The sequence below is a fragment of the Mauremys reevesii genome, linkage group 2 (genome assembly GCF_016161935.1).
Source record: "Mauremys reevesii isolate NIE-2019 linkage group 2, ASM1616193v1, whole genome shotgun sequence".
Classification (NCBI taxonomy): domain Eukaryota; kingdom Metazoa; phylum Chordata; order Testudines; family Geoemydidae; genus Mauremys; species Mauremys reevesii.
Window position 1 is genome coordinate 49,692,570 of NC_052624.1, and position 18,184 is coordinate 49,710,753.

The window sequence follows — 18,184 nt, forward strand, 5'->3', positions numbered from 1 at the left end:
CTGAAATAAAGAGGACTGACACTTCATATTTCAGAGTGGCTTATATGTATTGTACCGGGAGTTTTTCTGGACCATCCCTTCTCACTCCCTCTCTTCTCTTCGAAGCAAAACAAGTCCACAACTATTAAAAGTTAAGGTCAATTAAAGGTTTGATTAATTGGTTCATTTCTTAATGTAAGGGTGTTTGCTTACTCTGAATAGCTGATACACAACTGGTCTTTAGGAGTTATGCACTCAGGACCCAGAAGAACCAACAAAGAACATGAAGATTTAGAAATCCCTAGTTTGCTATTTCCCTGAAAAAAACGCTCTTAGGCAGCCCCTAGTCAGTTTTACACATCCCTGTACTTTTTACCAAGACAATAGGGTTTAGCCAGGATTAGAAGGAAGGGCACGACCCGATGCTACAGGGCTAAATTCTCTTGATTGGACAAACTGCACTCAGCACCAGGATTAGAAGCAAGGGGTACAAAAGTGATGTTAAGCTGCTTTTACATTCTCTCGATGTGGGGCTGTTCTAATATAAGCCCAATTGTGAGTGACCACAAGGGGCCATTTTGATAGGCTGGGATGTGGGGATGCCCCACCAAACCCACTTTCCTCTGGAAATACTCCCAGTGTTGGGGGGCCAAGGCCCTGATCCACTTTTAGCCCAGTGGGTAGAGCAGTCACCTGGAACATGGGAGATCCAGGTTCAATTCTCCCCTCTGCCTGAGAGGGGATGAGAGAATGGCCCTATAGCCTGATTGTTACAAAACCCCTTCAGAAACCCAGGGTTCAGCCCTGGCTCCAGTGACTCAACTCTTTAATTATTTACACAGAGCAGAAGACCTACATCAGAATGTCAGTTAACCTGGATCTCCCACATCCCAGGCAAGTGCTCTAACCACTGGGCTAAAGGTTATAAGGTGGGTAACACCACTACCATGTCCTCCTCAAACCAGATTTTGAACGGGGCCCAGTAGGCAGCATCTAGCACACATATGGAATCAGGCCCTGCATGCAACTTAGGCAGCTTAAATGCATATTTTTCCCCAGTTCATGAATCTCTCTGGGGCTTGGGTTTAGATATGTATCCAGATCCATAGAGGGAGGCAGCAGTGCCTATGTCCAGGAGCAGAAACTTAGGCCTGGTCTACACTGGGGCGGGGTGGGGGTCGTACTAAGGTACGTGACTTCAGCTACGCGAAGAGCGTAGCTGAAGTCGAACTACCTTAGTTCGACTGACTTACCCGTCCTGACGCCGCAGGATCGAAGTCCGCGGCTCCCCCGTCGACTCCGCCACCGCCGTTCGCGGTGGTGGAGTTCCAGAGTCAACGGGAGCGCGTTCGGAGTTCGAACTATCGCGTCTAGATTAGACGCGATAGTTCGAACTCTGAGAAGTCGAACGCAACCCGTCGACCTGGCACGTAAGTATAGACCTGCCCTCAGATACCTAGGAACTTTTCCTTTGAAAACATAGGCACTGAGTGAGTTTAGATGCCTACAACATTCAATGGGAATTTTGTGGCTCACAGTGTGTCATGGAGTGTGGAGGAGTTAGGGCCCTGCACCCCCCCACACTTTCTGCAATTCACTGTGACTTTTAGTCAGCCAGTAAAACAGAAGGTTTATTAGACGACAGAAACACAGTCCCAAGCAGGGCTTGTAGGTACAACCAGGACCCCTCAAGCCAGGTCCCTTCGGGGGGCAAGAATCTTAGACCCCAGACTTGGGGTTCCCTGCCTCTTCCCAGCCAGCCCCAAACTGAAACCAAAAACCCCTCCAGCAGGCTCTCTCCCCCTCCTTCTCTCCCCTTTCCCTTTGTCCAGTTATCTGGGCAAAGGTGTTGACTTGCCCCATCCCCGTTCCTGGCTCAGATTACAGGCTTAGGTACCCTCCTCACCTAAAGTCATCCCCTGCTCTCCCATCCCCCATGCAGACAGTCCCAGTAAAACTAAACGGCATTCCCAGGTCAATCCACCCCGCTTCCTACTGCGTCACACAGCGGAGCCAAAACTGGGACTTAAGCACTTAAACCTGAAACTTAGGTGCCTAAGCTTAGGCATCTAAACCCCAAATACCTTTGTGGATCTGGGCCCAAGTTAGTTTAGGTGCCTACAAGATTAGGTGGTAGTTCAGGGGGGATTTTGTGACTCACAGGGGAGCCTAAAACTGGGACTTAGGTACCTAAGTACATTTGTGAATCTGGGCCTGAGAATCTCTGTGCCAAGAAGGGATTCCCTTAGCACAAGGGAAATCTTCAAAGGGCTGGATCTATAGTCTTTACATCTCTTTTGCACTGCCAGATCAGTCCAAAGTGACCTTAATGCAGCCAAGACTTTGGTGCACACAGTCCATACAGTGTACATGCCATCATAGAGTTCTAAAACTGAGAGACACAAACTTCTCTAAGTCTATGCATGGACCTCCCACTGATGTTGATTAAAAGCATTCCAATGTCTGGATCAAAGTGATCATGACTTGAAGACTAACTCATGGCCTAGTTGGACCTTTGTCCTCATAAAGGTCATATTTACTTATTTCTTGCAGTGTGTTAATGTAGGATATTTGCACAGCTGTAAACATACACACCTTGAACAATTCCACAGAAGCTAATACCAAGCTAGTTGATTAAAAATTTTAACTTATATACAGTAAAGTAGGATACTTCACTCTTTGATGCTATGCTTAATTTGTACATATGGGAACAGCTAGGTTCTCTATATATATCAGTTAGATCTATTAATTTGTGGAGTACTCTCTACGGGAATTAATTTTTCCATCACTAGAGAAATTTCATACTCTACAGGATACTGAAGGGAACAATCCAGATTTGGGACAGTAGGGTGGACAAGACATACTGCATCTTTTCCAGCTAGAATGTCTTTGATTCTCCTTGCTGCCAATGCAGGCATTTGTAAGAAATTAATTTTATAGGTTTGTAAAAATAAAACTGATAATACCTGAATGACTTTTGACCCCTGGACTGGCATGTTGAGTCTCTAGTGTTAGAACTTTGTCACTAGTGCGGTGGTGTTTATCACACTTTTGCTGAAGAAGTTAGAAATGACTGGAAGATGGTAGAGTAATAATAGGAAAAATGAACCTGACTTGTATAAACACAAGTATAAAACTTGATCTTTGTGCTACCTCTGCTGATTCATTCTATAATGTTTATATATTCATATTTATACTAGAAAATAAAACTTTTGAAGCTGTCATCTCATCTTCATCTACACACACAATTTTTCCTGTGTAACTGAAGACGAAGAAGAGCTCTTTGATAGTTGTTTCAATATTAATGGGTTCTTTAGGTGCCGGGGAACACTTAAGCATCATGCCACCATTCATTAAGATTGAGGAGGATTCTAATGACTAATCAAATTAATGTAATTTGAAAATGGAGATTGTAAAAAAAAATTGTAGCTATACATTTATAACAAAAAAATTATGATTAAATTATTTTTACTACTGGCTTGTTTATAATCTAAGAACATATTTGCCTACCAAATTGCAACCCCCACCATGAATGACTTAACTCTCCCCTAAAGCCCTTCCCCACTCATGCACCGTCCTCTTTTTCCACATTATTGATGACTTTTTCAACAAGAAGAGTGACAAGAGCAGACATGAAAAACCCTCTCCTACTTTTCCTTTCACCTGCCTGTCCCCTCTCCTTCTTCCCCCTATCACTGACACTGAGGAATTTAACCTGTTTTTCTTCTCTAACCATGCCACCTTTCCCAGTGATTCCATCATCTCATCTCCTTCCCACACTCTTCCTAACTCTACTCTCATCAGGTCACTTCCCATCACAATAGGATAGGGAGTAATCATAGTGTGCTGCTAACAATCCCAAAGTAGATCCACTGCCCTCTCCCATTACTATCTCTTCTTTTTCTTCCCCTTCACTTCTAAATTCAAAGAATGTGCCATCTACAAACATCTCAAGTTCCTCTCCATCAACTCCATCTTTGGTCTATTCCTATTTGGTTTCTGCTGTCTTCACTCCACTGAAACTGCTTTCACCAAGATCTCTCTCTCTGACCAAATCTCTGGCCTGTACTCCATCTTCAGACTCAAACTCTCCATAGCCTTTGACACCAGTGATCATACTCTCACTCTGAAATCTTCTTGTTCCTTGACATTTGCAAATCTGTCCGCTCTTAGTTCTTCTTTCTTTCTGATCCCTTCAACATCTCTTTCAGCAGGGTTCCTCTTCCCAGCTTTCACTTTTCATGGAGTTTCCATTGGGCTCTATCCTTGGATCTCCTCCCTCTCCCCTTGTGTCCTTTCTCTAGATGATCTCATTTGTTTACATGGCTTCCACTGTTATCTCCACACTGATGACTCACAAAGCTAACCCAAAACTCCCAACCAATTGGAGAGGAGTGCAGATCTCTTTTCATCAATATAGCTCCCATTTGCTGAGGGTTTCTACTTCAGATATTTCCTCAGTCAGAAAAAAGAAAGACTCTACCTTTATTCCATCATGGACTTTAGGAAATTGAACAATTACATCAAGAAGTTCAAATTCTGCATGCTGACACAGGTCTCTGTTATTCTTACCCTTTCCCCCAAGACCATTTCAAGGCTCCTAAAATGCATGATTCTTCTTCGAGTGATTGCTCCTATGCATTCCAGTTAGGTGTGCGCGCCGTGCGTGCACGGCTCTTCAGAAGATTTTTACCCTAGCAACACCGGCGGGCCGGCTGGGCGCCCCCTGGAGTGGCGCCGCTATAGCGCTAGATATATACCCCAGCCGGCCCGTCCGTTCCTCAGTTCCTTTTTCCCGCCCATGACGGCCGTTGGAACAGTGGAGTGCTCGTTTGTCCTCCACATCCCTAGCTCACCTCGGTTCTAGTTTTGTAGTTAGTGTATATAGTAGTAGTTAGTTAAGTAAGTTATTAGGTAGATTAAGGGGAATTAGGGGGGCTTAGCCCCTCTTTTCCCGTCCGGTGCGGGCGTATGCCCAAGACACCAGGGTTTAAGCCCTGAGCGGCTTGCCAGCGGCACATGCCTATTGGGGACCCTCACGACTCCTGCCTGCGTTGTCTTGGTGAGGCCCATCAACCAGATAAGTGCCCTATTTGCAGATCGTTCAAGCCTAGAACGAAAAAGGAGCGGGACATTAGATTAAGGCAGCTCCTAATGGAATCGGCGCTTACCCCTGCGGTGCCGACACCATCAGCTCCGCCGTCGTCCTCGGCACAGAGTGCTCCAGCGGTCCCCAACCGGTCCGGTACCAAGACTCTTAAGAAGCAACCGGCACCGAAGCCCCAGCACTGTTCCCTCTCACCATTGGGGATACGGAAGCCGCAGCCAAAGTCTGGGAAGACTGCTGCATCGAGACCGCTTGTCCAGCAGCCAGTGTCGACCCCCTCGGTACCGACCTCGACAGCGCACGGACCGTGCGCGGTACCGTCGACTCCGGCGCCGACAGGGCCGTTGAGTCCGGTACCTCCGTGCTCCCTGGTGCAAACCGTGGTCGAGCTGCCTCTCCCGTCCACGCCCGAGACGTTCTCGACAGCGAGGGAGCTCATAGAGCTAACAGAGGCACCGAGCCTCCGGCCCCCGGCACCGCCAGTGCGGGCTGTGCAGTCAGTGGGCAAGCCGGCCATGATACGGCCTACTTCCCCTGACAGACGGGATAGAAGGCGATCCAGGTCCCGCTCCCGATCTTGGAGATGGTCACCTTCACGCCAATCCAGGTCCCGGCACCGGTCACCATCCCGGTACTGCTCTCCGTCTCGGCGCCGGTCGCAGTCCCGGTACCGCTCCTCATCGCGGTACCGGTCGCACTCCTGGAGGCGATCCCGGTCCCGGTCTCCGGACCGTCGGCACCGAAGAAGGTCCGGATCCCGTCACCGCTCCCGTCACTGTTCTCGGAGCCGCTCCCGTCGACGACGGTCGAGATCACGGTCAACCTCCCGGTACTCACGCGGTCGACGGTCCCGCTCTCGCTCCCGGTACCGCGACGATCGGCACCGGTCCCCGGCACCATCCACGGACAGACTAGTGGCATCGACGGCGCAGTCCCTGAGCGCCTCTGCCCCCCCGTGGCCTTCCCGCCAACCGTCGGTCGCCTCGCACGAGGGCAGCAATGGAGATTACCGGGCAGACCCCCAAGGACAGGACCACGGTCCACAGCAATGGGGCTTCTGGACCCCCTGGGCCTTTCACCTCCCTCCGGCGACCCAGGCCCTCCGACCACAGGGTGCCAGAAGCCACTGTCAGCAGGCCCCCTCCATCATCTCCGGTTGAGGTTCCGCCGCCACCTGTACCGGCGGAACATCCCGTAGAGGCGGAGGCTTCGCACCCCATGGGCAAACCACAGCTACAAGCCATGGGTCAGGGCCATTCCTCGTCTTCCTCGCTGGACGAGGCGGTAGCGGGGTCCTCATCATCGGATCCCCCACTGATTGACTTGCGTGCCCATCAGGACCTCCTCCGTCGGGTGGCACAAGCCATCAACCTCCCAGTCGCAGCGGTCACTGAGGACGAGGATCCGGTTACTAATGTGATTGGAGCTGAGGCCCCGATGCGAGTGGCCCTGCCCTTCATTCGCACGATTCAGAAAAATGCCACACAATCTGGCAATCACCTGCGTCCATCCCTCCCACTGCTCGAGGCGTGGAGCGAAAGTACTCAGTGCCCCCGACTCCCTCGTTGTGCAGTCGGTGAATGACCGGGAAAGAAATGGACAGCCCGCGCCAGCGCCGAAGTCCAAGGACGCGCGCAGGATGGACCTGTTGGGCCGGAAGGTCTATTCGGCTGGCGGCCTTCAACTACGGATATCCAATCAGTTGGCTCTCCTTAGCCGCTATGCCTACGACAACTTCGTGGCCCTCTCTAAGTTTACGGAGTTGATTCCCACATCCTCCAGGCAGGAGTTCTCTGCCCTGCTAGAAGAGGGCAAGAAAGCCTCCAGGTCCTCCATCCAGGTCTCACTGGACTCTGCAGATTCCGGAGCCAGGACTTTGGCATCAGGAGTGACCATGAGGAGGATCTCCTGGCTGCAATCGTTTACCTTGCCGCCAGAAGTCCAATATACCTTGCAGGACCTGCCCTTCGATACCAAGGGCCTATTCTCGGAGAAAACAGACTCCAGAATCCAGACCCTTAAGGATGGCCGTATTGCCATCCGCACCCTGGGCATGCACACGCCGGCTACCCAGCGGAGGTCCTTCAGGCAGCAGCCCTATCGGCCATTTAATCAGTCCAGGTTGAGGCCTGATAATGGACGCAGAGGCAGACTGAACCGCCGTAGACCATCGGGCAATCGGCGTACCCAGTCCCAGGCGCCCTCTAAAGCCCCTCAAGGGCCGAAACAGGCATTTTGATGGGACGCCCGAGGACGGCCCATCAGTCTCTTCACCGGATCCTTCCCCGTTATTTTTCAACCGTCTTTCCCACTTCCTCCCGGCGTGGTCCCAGATTACAACGGACAACTGGGTGCTACGCACTGTAGAGTCCGGTTACCGTCTTCAGTTTGTTTCGCCCCCTCCCTCCCACCCACCCACCCCGTCCCTCTTCAGGGACCCCTCTCACGAGCAAGTCCTCTTACAAGAGGTCGAGTCTCTGCTGAGCTTGGGTGCCGAGCGATATGCGAGGCAAGGGATTTTATTCCCGATATTTCCTAATCCCCAAGGTGAAGGGAGGTCTACAACCCATACTCAACCTCCGAGAGCTCAACAGGTACCTGCTCAAGCTCAAGTTTCGCATGGTGACCCTGGGGACTATCATCCCCTCCCTGGATCCAGGAGACTGGTTTGCCGCCCTCGACATGAAGGACGCATATTTCCATGTCGCGATTTACCCTCCTCATCTATGCTACCTGCGTTTCGTTGTCAACAGCATGCACTACCAGTTTGCAGTGCTCCCCTTCGGCCTCTCCACAGCGCCGAGGGTCTTCACCAAGTGTATGGCAGTGGTTGCCGCGGCCCTCCGCCGTCGTCGGATACACGTCTACCCGTATCTCGACGATTGGCTGGTCCGTGGACCATCCCGCCAACTGGTAGCGAGTCACATGACCACGATCCTAGCCCTGTTTCAGCGCCTAGGACTTATGATAAATGCCGAGAAGTCAACGTTGACTCCATCGCAAAGGGTGGAGTTCATCGGAGCGGTCCTGGATTCCAATTTGGCCAGGGCCTGCCTGCCCCAACCTCGGCATCAGTCTCTGGTCTCCCTAGTTCGGGGCCTACAATCCTTTCCAACTACAACGGTGCATTCCTGCCTCCACCTCCTGGGCCACATGGCTTCGTGCACGTTCGTCACTCCGTACGCGAGGTTGCACCTTCGCCCGTTTCAAACTTGGCTTGCGTCAGTGTACCGGCCCCACCGCGACTCCATGGATATGGTAGTCACGCCCACGAAGCTGATCCTCGCTTCGCTCACCTGGTGGCTGGACCCAGAAGTGGTGTGTGCCGGAGTCCCATTCCGCCCTCCTCAACCATCCGTCACCCTGACCACGGATGCTTCAGAGCTAGGGTGGGGGGCACACCTAGCTGACCTGCACACCCAAGGTCTCTGGTCGCCCCGAGAGCTCTCCTTACATATCAATGTCAGGGAACTGCGGGCGATTCGCCTCGTGTGTCAAGCCTTCCGCTCCCGTCTCCAAGGGCGTTGTGTCGCGGTGTTGACGGACAACACAACGGTGATGTTTTATGTCAACAAGCAGGGTGGGGCCCGATCCTCCCTACTTTGCACAGAAGCGATGCTCCTGTGGGACTTCTGCATAACCCACTCGATTCTGGTAGCGTCCTATCTTCCAGGAGTGCAGAACACGCTGGCCGACCGTCTCAGCAGGTCGTTCCTTTCACACGAGTGGTCGCTGCGTCCAGATGTGGTGTACACAATTTTCCACAGGTGGGGGTTTCCCCAAATAGACCTGTTTGCCTCCAGAGAGAACAGGAAGTGCCACCAGTTCTGTTCTTACCAGGGTCGCGCCCCGGGCTCCCTGTCGGACGCATTCCTCTGCTCCTGGACGGGTCACCTCCTATATGCCTTCCCTCCGTTCCCGCTCGTACATCGGGTGCTTCTCAAGCTTCGGAGGGACAAGGCCCACCTCATACTCGTCGCTCCGGCCTGGCCGAGGCAGCACTGGTACACGCTGCTGCTCGAGCTCTCCGTTCGGGATCCCATTCCCCTCCCGTTGTGGCCGGATCTGATAACGCAGGACTTCGGCAGGCTCCGCCACCCGGACCTGCAGTCCCTCCATCTTACAGCCTGGTGCCTGAGTGGTTGACCCACGCGGAGCGTGCCTGTTCGGTGGCGGTCCAGTGAGTCCTGCTAGAGAGCAGGAAGCCCTCCACTCGCTCAACTTACCTCGCGAAATGCAGCGATTCGCAATCTGGTGCGATCAGAGAGACCTGAATCCGTTCGTCGTCCCTATACCAACGATCCTGGACTACCTCTGGTCACTTAAAGAGCAAGGTCTCGTGGTCTCATCGTTGAAAGTGCACCTAGCGGCCATATCCGCCTTTCGGCCGCCCGTCGGTCACCGGTCCATCTTCTCCTATCCGACAGTTTCCCGCTTCCTCAAAGGCCTAGATCGCTTGTTCCCGCCAGTATGGCGTCCTACTCTGTCCTGGGATCTGAATCTGGTTTTGACCAGGCTCATGAGAGCCCCCTTTGAGCCCTTGGCCACGTGTTCCCTGCTCCATCTGTCGTGGAAAACAGCGTTCCTCGTCGCCATAACCTCAGCGAGGCGAGTTTCCGAGCTTCATGCCCTGACGGCTGGTCCACCGTACACCATCTTTCATGCAGACAAGGTTCAGCTTCGGCCACACCCGGCCTTCCTCCCTAAGGTGGTGTCGGCCTTCCATTTAAACCAGGACATTTTTCTTCCTGTTTTTTTCCCGAAGCCTCACGCCTCGAGTCGGGAACAACAGCTTCACACCCTGGATGTCCGCAGGGCCCTTGCTTTCTACATAGAGCGAACAAAATCCTTCCGGCGTTCGCCCCAACTATTCGTAGCAGTTGCGGAGCGTATGAAAGGCAAGCCGGTCTCCTCTCAGAGGATTTCCTCCTGGGTCACTGCATGTATCCGAGCATGCTACGAGCTTGCTTGTGTACCAGCTAACCATCTCACCGCTCACTCTACGAGAGCTCAAGCCTCGTCTGCTGCCTTTCTGGCCCATGTCCCCATCCAGGACATCTGTAGAGCGGCCACCTGGTCTTCTGTCCACACCTTCGCTTCCCACTACGCGTTGGTGCAGCAATCCAGAGACGATGCAGCCTTCAGCTCAGCAGTCTTACACTCTGCCACGTCTCACTCCGACCCCACCGCCTAGGTAAGGCTTGGGAATCACCTAACTGGAATGCATAGGAGCAATCACTCGAAGAAGAAAAGACGGTTACTCACCGTTGTAACTGTTGCTCTTCGAGATGTGTTGCTCCTATCCATTCCAGACCCGCCCTCCTTCCCCACTGTCGGAGTAGCCGGCAAGAAGGAACTGAGGAGCGGACGGGCTGGCTGGGGTATATATCTAGCGCTATAGCGGCGCCACTCCAGGGGGCGCCCGGCCCGCCGGTGTTGCTAGGGTAAAAATCTTCCGAAGAGCCGTGCACGCACGGCGCGCACACCTAACTGGAATGGATAGGAGCAACACATCTCGAAGAACAACAGTTACAACGGTGAGTAACCGTCTTTTTAAAATCTCAGTCAGACCAGCTCAGTAAAAATATGTTCACTTCATATCTCAGACCTCAAGGAAACCACGTGTGCACATATCTGGCTGACTGGCTGGTTCAAGCTTGCACATGACAAGCCATGGAGGAATTTCTGATAGTACCATGTATCCCTTCTGACCCTAATACTATGGATAATCGGGGGAAAATATCCAGAAAATATATTTAACTGGAACAATCCTGGACCCTAAAAGCTAAGTCTTTAATATCAAAGAAATGACTTGTGGATATTTCCTAAACAATATTCCTTCCTGAGGGAGAGCCCAAAACCTGCATCATCAGGTTTACTCTTAAGATTAATAGATCTCACGGTCTACTCCATGTGACACCTTATGTTTAACTACAGATGAGACCATTACTACATTGATTGGCAATGAATAACACTCCACCTGTGGATGATGTGGCAGTACTTGATCACAGACATGTTCCTATTACACTGATATAAAGATCATATTTATGCCTTTATATCAATCTCATTGATTCTACTGCTGGTCAGAAAATTAGTTCTTCAAGTGTACTATCCCTGCACTAGGATTCACACTATGCATCTGCCTTCCCTAGAAAACTATTTCTAGTAACCTAAGATTTAATAGAAGGAATTGAGGTAATTGGATCTGTACTGCTCTTTTATAGCCTTGGCTCAGAGTGCTTGGAGGGCTCTTGTGCAGCTCCAGTGGACACAACTTTCTAGAAAGATCCTGAAGCTCCGCAATACTAGAGGTATCTATCTCATATTTGTACATATGCAAAAGCAATACAATCAAACAACTTAGTTGCTGGTAACTAACCTTTATCAGGTCTTTCCCTTGTTTGCTGATAAATATTGTCTTCTGGCACTTGAAGTTTTACTTTACAATACACAGGCTATCTTTGCTATCATTTCTTTACCATATTGCATGCCAATTAAAAATAATCTGTAACATAGTCCATAGTGCCATCCACATTCTACACGATCACAGAAGTTAGAAATGGAAAAAACCTATTCATCCAGTTAGTCTTCCCTCAGTCAATGAAGAATTGTGCCCTACAGTTTATTCTCCAGTGCTTTGTTCAGTTGGTATTAAATGACTCAAGCAACAAGATTCCCACCTCTCCCCTTGGCAGATACTAAAACTTACAGTTCCTCTCCTTTGTCTCTTTTAACAATGCCTAACATTTTCATTCTATTTAGTTTTGAAATGTAAGAAAAGGAAATTCACATACTAAAATCTAGTTTTAAATGCAATTAAGGTTGTGATATGAACACACAAAAGCAAGGAAGCACACAGTTAAAGCAGAAAGATAGCATATGTGTTAGTCACAATGTGGTGCCATCTCTGTGTTACATTTTTGAGTGATCTGTACATTCCTTTGTTTTTCCTGGTTTGTACCTTAATGTTATGTAAGTGCACTTTTATTGTATAAAAATTAGTATTAAGGCTGGTTATTAAGGTAAGTTTTATTGCTATCACACCAACAAACCACATTTACAAATAAATATTTGTTCCACAAACTAATGTATTACCTGACTGGAAATAATCATTGTCTTCCATTATTTTTTTCTCAGTATTAGGGCTTTGTCTTCTAGTCCTTAACCTATTATGTGTACTGAATTTCTCAAAATGGAATATGCTTATTAAAAATACATAACTTCTAGATCAGCAAGAGGTAAAACACTCTTTAAAATAGTAATATATGAAAAGTCTTTTTCATACCACAATGCCTCTTTGACAACAGAGCACTCTCACACACATTAGTCCAGCCACATATGAAGTGAAGACAGCATGTTCATTGACTAAGGTTTGCTCTACACTACAGACTTATTTGGTATAACTCAGGGTGTGGAATATCCACACCCAAGTGATGCACTATTACTAACCTAACCCCTGGTGTAAACTGTGCTATGTTGATAAGTATTCCTGTTGACATAGCTATCACCTCTTGGGGAAGTGAAGTACCTACACCAATGGGTGCATCTTCACTAATGCTACAGTGATGCAGCTGAATTGGTGCAGCTGTGCTGTTGAACCACTGTATGTATAGATAAGCACTAAGCCTATGTCCATACTCCTGCTAGCTCTCATCTAGCCAGTGCAAGTATAAATAGCAGTGTAGCTGCAGAGCACTGATAGCAGCAGTGGAGGCACAATTGAGCTGGGCTGAGGATAAGCTCACCTGAAACTGGTGCTATTGCGGCGATGCTGCTATGTATACTTGTGCTGGGTGGATGAGAGCAAACGTGACTAGTTGTATAGGAGCAGGGCATTATAGTGGAGACTCTCCATGACCACGATTTGGCTAAGTCTAATGTGACTCAGTACCATCCCTTTTAGGTAGCTAAGGAGTGGTATGGACACGCTTTAGAATCATAGATTCATATATTATGAAGCCAGCAGGGAGCACCGCTCTGACCTCCTGCAAAATACAGGCCAGAGAACTTCCCTGAATTAATTCCTGTTTACACTACAGCATATATTTTAGTAAAACAGCCAGTCTTCATTTAAAAATTGCCAGTGGTGGAGAATCCACCACAGCCTCTCAATAGAGTTCTGTGCCAGAGGGTGGCTGTAACACAGGGCTGTAGTGGGGGGATGTAAAGTAGGATAAATGGGGAGGCAAAAGTAGCCCCAAGCAAAAAGAGAAGAAAAAAATCCAGATCTGCCTTTCAAATGAGTTTCTGTTCAGGTGCAAATTTAAAAGGAGGAAACTGGGGTGCAGCTAGATTAGAGGCCTGAGCGGGTACAGAAAAGAGGGCCTATAAAACCCATCTTAATGGCAAGGAACGAGCCACACATTTCTCACTGGCTCAGGGGCCATAACGGCTTCACGTGTAATGCTGAGGGGAGCCTACTCACTTGACAACAGCCCACGTCATGTACGCTGAGTAGTCTACAGCCCCACCGGCACCCCGGGAACAGTCAGGGCTGCTCTCCCTGAGTAGCTGCGGCACCGGCCCTCACGCAGCCCCGCGCTCGCATGTGCCCGCTGAGCGCCCTCGCCTGCTCTCCCTGCGCGCTGTGGCCGCAGAGGTAACAAAGACACGGAGCCAACGGACGGGCCTGCCCGGAGGCGCGAGGGGGTGGCCTAGTCACACAGAAGGTGTAACGGCCGGCCCCAGCGCTGCACGCGCCCGGGCCTGAGGCAGCCTGCTCCCCCCGTAACGTAGCCGCCACATCCTCGCTAGCCCACCCCACCACCGGGCAACTTAAGCCGCCCGGACCACGGCTGCCAGCTCCCCACAGCCCAGAGCTGCTCTCCCTACCCCCCCCCCATTAAAAGTGACCTCTGATTGGTGGATAGTGCTGCCCTTCATGTGCCGTAGCCAATCAGGCTAGGGCTAACGGAGGCAGAGTACCCAATGGGCGCGCTGCTTGCCGCCCTTGCCCGTCGCTGCCGGGCGGCTGAGGCTACGAGTTGCCATTCGGGGGTAGGCAGGGCGGCGAGGAGAGTAGGCGGCGGTTGCTGCGGCTCGCCGGGGTAGGCGCACGGGGCTTGCTGCGGACCCCTCCCCCCCGAGGGGCAGCGCTATACGATGTGAACGGCTGCGGGGCTCCGTAGCGCGCCCGACGGGCGGCGATGGCCAGAGCCTGGCGCGGGAGCAGCCGCCGTCGCCAATAGGAAGCGCCGGGGGTAGCCGGGCGGCGCGGAGAGTCGGTCGGGCCGTGAAGCGTTTGTCCGGTCCCCGCCCCCGCGGCGGCGGGTGCATGTGGGGAGCCGGCCGGGGGCAGCGCACCGAGCCCCGGCCGGGACTTGCGACCCCCCTGCCCGCCATGTCGGCCTCGTCCAGCTCCTCGCAGACCCCGCCCGGGCACCACCCGCCGCAGAGGATGAGGCGCGGCGCCGCCGGGTCACCCACCGCGGCCAGCGGCGCCGTCGGCAACGGTGCGGGGGGAGGCGCCGCCAGCAGCGCCGGGACCAGCCGGCTGCTGCAGCCCATCCGAGCGACCGTGCCCTACCAGCTCCTGCGGGGCAGCCAGCACAGCCCGACCCGCTCCCCTTCCGCCTCGGTGGGGAGCAACACCGGGCCGGCGGGCGGCGGAGGGGGCCGCGGCAGCAGCCCGCCCAGCCCGACGCCGCCGCTGGCAGTGACTGCCCCCCCGGGAGGCGGCGTGGCGGACCCGGGGAGGGTGAAGGGCAGGCAGCGGCGCTCGCCGGAGAGCGGTGGCAGCAGGAGGAGCAGCTCACCTGAGAGACGGAGCCCCAGCTCCCCGGTGTACAGAGGTAAAGCACCCGGGGCGGAGAGAGACTAGGGGGCCGAGGCCGAAACACCATCTCCTGCGCCTTCCCCTCCAGAGGAGGGCGTGTGAGCCCCGAAATACCCCCCGCCCGAGAGAGGGACAGGGAGGGAATCACCCTCTTTGATCTATTGCAAAGAGACGAGCCATGAAATCTCCCCCCAGGAGACTCGTTCCAAACCTGAAAATACCCCCATGATGAGTTTCCCCAGAGAGATGGGGAGCGAGCCCCGAAATACCCCTTCTCCCCACTTCCCAAAGAAAGATTGGGGCTGAGATCTGACCTCAAAAGAAATTCTATTTCGTCTCCCTTCAAAGGGGAGCAACTGGGGGGATGAGCCCTGAAATATCATCTCCCTTTTCAAGGGAGAGTGAGAAATGAAGCTTTAAAGTACTCTTTGCAGAGAGAGATTGGAGTTTGGGGCTAAAATACCTCTCTGTGCTCCCAAATAGAGTGATGAGGAGGACAGGCCTGTAAAATACACCCCCATACATGCACACAAAAGGAGGTGCTAAGAAGGCCTGAAAGGATCACTCTCGCATACAAGAGGAGGTACAAATACAACATATAAAGTATGACACCCTCCTTCCCCGCTGCCCTCCATGCAAAGAGGGTTTAACACAAGCTTTGATATACACACACTTGATGAGATATAGATAGGTGCTCTAAAATATCCTACCTCGGTGCACATGGGTATAAAACACACCTTATAAATGCATCTTGCTGGATATGCCTGGAGATAAAGAAAAGCCCTAGAATATCCCACTACCACCCCTATATAGCTCTACACACAGATGAATTGAGATGGCACAGATATAAGCTCTAAAGCAACCCCTTCCCTCTCCATGGTATTTTAAAACAAACTCAACCCCTTAAACCCTACACACACACCCGCCCCATTTTTAACTTTAAGGTTAAAATGTGAATTTTAAAATTCTCCTGTACACATCAAAACAAAACACAGAATTCTAATATAGTCTCAAGAAATGCTGGAAACAAACTGCCAGACTTAAAAAAAAACATAAAATGCCTCAAAGAAAGAAATTAGAAAAATGATAGAAACCTTAAAAACCGCAACCTAAAATACAGCCTAAAAAGCTTTACAATAAGTACAGACTCATTATCAGCAACCTGCTTCATGTTGTCTGTTGAATTATTAAAGGTGTTAAAGTGACTGTGGCCATCTTAGTCCCGTCTCCTCCTCCTTCCCCCCTCCTCCCCCCACTTCAGCAGTTGACTGAATGCACTTTGTATGTTACCATGCTGCAGTTATCAGGTATCAAACATCACCTCTTCATGGGAACATTTTATATGGTTCAACACCCCCTGCACCTCTCCCTAAGTCTCTCAATCTTTATAATTTGCCACAGAAATTAACATAAATATGTTTTGGTTGTCAACATGTTTTGTAGCAATGGAATCAGTCCCCTTACTCTCCCCCTCTCCCTTGCCTCCCAATCCCTACTGGGTTTGTGGTGAATTCTTGAAGTCTATTGTCGTGTTTTTGACTTGAGCTGATCTGGCTATTCAAATAGTCCTAGGATACAGGCAACTCACTATGTAAGTATATAAACATATGACTAATAATATTAATGTTTGGAGTTGGAATACTGTATACAGTATTTACCCTTATAGCTTAGACTAAATGCTTTCCATCACATCTTAGTATTTATGCCAACATTATGCAATAGATCTATGATCTTTATTTGGAAAGAGATTTGTAGAGTTACAGGGTTTTGCATGCTTTCAAATGGAAACAGTCCTTAGCAAGTTTGCTTCAGTCAAGTTGTATTTAAAAGATAAGGGAACAAATGAACCTAACTCTAGGAATTTGTATATATTTTTTTCTTATTGAGCTTCCTTTTTCTCCCCTTTAGAGACATACAAGTGTACAGTGTTACTCTGAATTCTGGGAAATCAAATGGGAGGTCAGCCAAAACAAAACAGACTTGATGCATATAATTAAGCGTGAACATTAAAGCTGATGACAAATATTATTATAAATCGGTTCCCAGGTCTAACTTTGTGATAAGGATTGTAATGTTGCAGTGTGTGAGGGTCTGCACTTCAAATGGAGAGTGGGATGTGGGTAATTACCTGTGGTTGGAGAGAAGTACTGCAGAGCCGTTAAGTATTTCATTAATGTATTCATGTGAGGTTTTTAATAAATACATTTTTGGTTGAGTAAAATTTCAATTTTACAAAGTGACATACATGTTTGGAACTGTAAGTTGTTGTCTTTGTCTTAATAGTTCAGATCTATAAATTAGTACTGAATGACTTCTCCATCATTAAACTTGCTTGAGCCTGTCTTATGGTAAACTATGTTAGCAGTAGATAAAATTTGATACTGTTTTGTGTGTGTACTATATAAAATTATAAGTGGTCCATCAAGATATCTGTCCATAATCTGTATGCACCCCAAGGAATTTGTCAACCCCCCTCCCCCCCGCTTCAGGTCGAGCCAGCTGCTGTTGCAGAAACTGACATCCTACAGCAAATCCTGAATGAATGAATGAAAACAACGTGATCACCCTAATAATGACCACTATTGCACACGTCAACAGCTTTATTTTACAGAAATACAGGCACCATTTTCTAGAAGACTAGGGTGATAAAAACTGTTTTTATAGTTTTGTGAATTAAAAGGTAAAACAAAAAAAAACATTTACAAAATCTGGAGCATGGATGAGGTACCACACAGCATGAGTTTGCCTCCTCATTTCTTTGATCTACTCTGTTCTGGATCTTTAGTACATAATGTACATGAAGTAAAAATCAGTTGTAGCTTGTATGGTAGTGTCTACAGAGACTATAGAATGGTGTTGGAGTACTACTGCAGTCATAGTGGAGGGCTTGAAACACTTCTTGTCATCAAACATGGACCATCTTACTACAGATGGTTGCACAGTTTACTCCTTTGGCTATTATTAGCCTCTTAATCATGCCTGAGTATGACATAAGTCTTAATGAAACTATTACATTTTGTGTCATACTCTTAAAGCATTTCCCTTTTTGATGTAAACTGAAAGTTCCCACTGTTGGCATAATCCTGTTTTTTGCAATGCAGAGACCGTTTTAGTTCTGGCTGTGCAGACTGACTTGCATTGTTTCAGGAGCATGCTGGTGTGGGAGACTGGCTATGCTTTTGACAGAAAAGACGTTTTTCCCTACCTAAAACACCTGGTGTTTTTCTCAGTTCCTTTCGGTATAGATTCTTTGAATTTGATCCCCCCTCTAAACCATCTTGTGTGAAATACTCCAGTATTATGAGTGGGTTTCCTGAGATTTA

The 18,184-nt window shown here is 49.8% G+C and overlaps 1 protein-coding gene across 3 annotated transcripts in view; it reads left to right on the forward strand.

Annotated features, from left to right (window-relative positions):
• Nucleotides 1–14,150: 14,150 nt before the first annotated feature.
• The window catches only part of GLCCI1 (glucocorticoid induced 1), a 104,179-nt gene continuing 100,145 nt past the window's right edge, over nucleotides 14,151–18,184 (forward strand). For 2 of the 3 annotated variants that reach the window (XM_039523082.1, XM_039523084.1), the window contains exon 1: nucleotides 14,152–14,877. In XM_039523082.1, the coding sequence (XP_039379016.1) occupies nucleotides 14,361–14,877 (517 nt within the window). In that variant the 5' untranslated portion in view covers nucleotides 14,152–14,360. Of the gene's footprint in view, nucleotides 14,878–18,184 lie in introns of all 3 variants that reach the window. The other variant, XM_039523085.1, reaches the window with a different exon arrangement.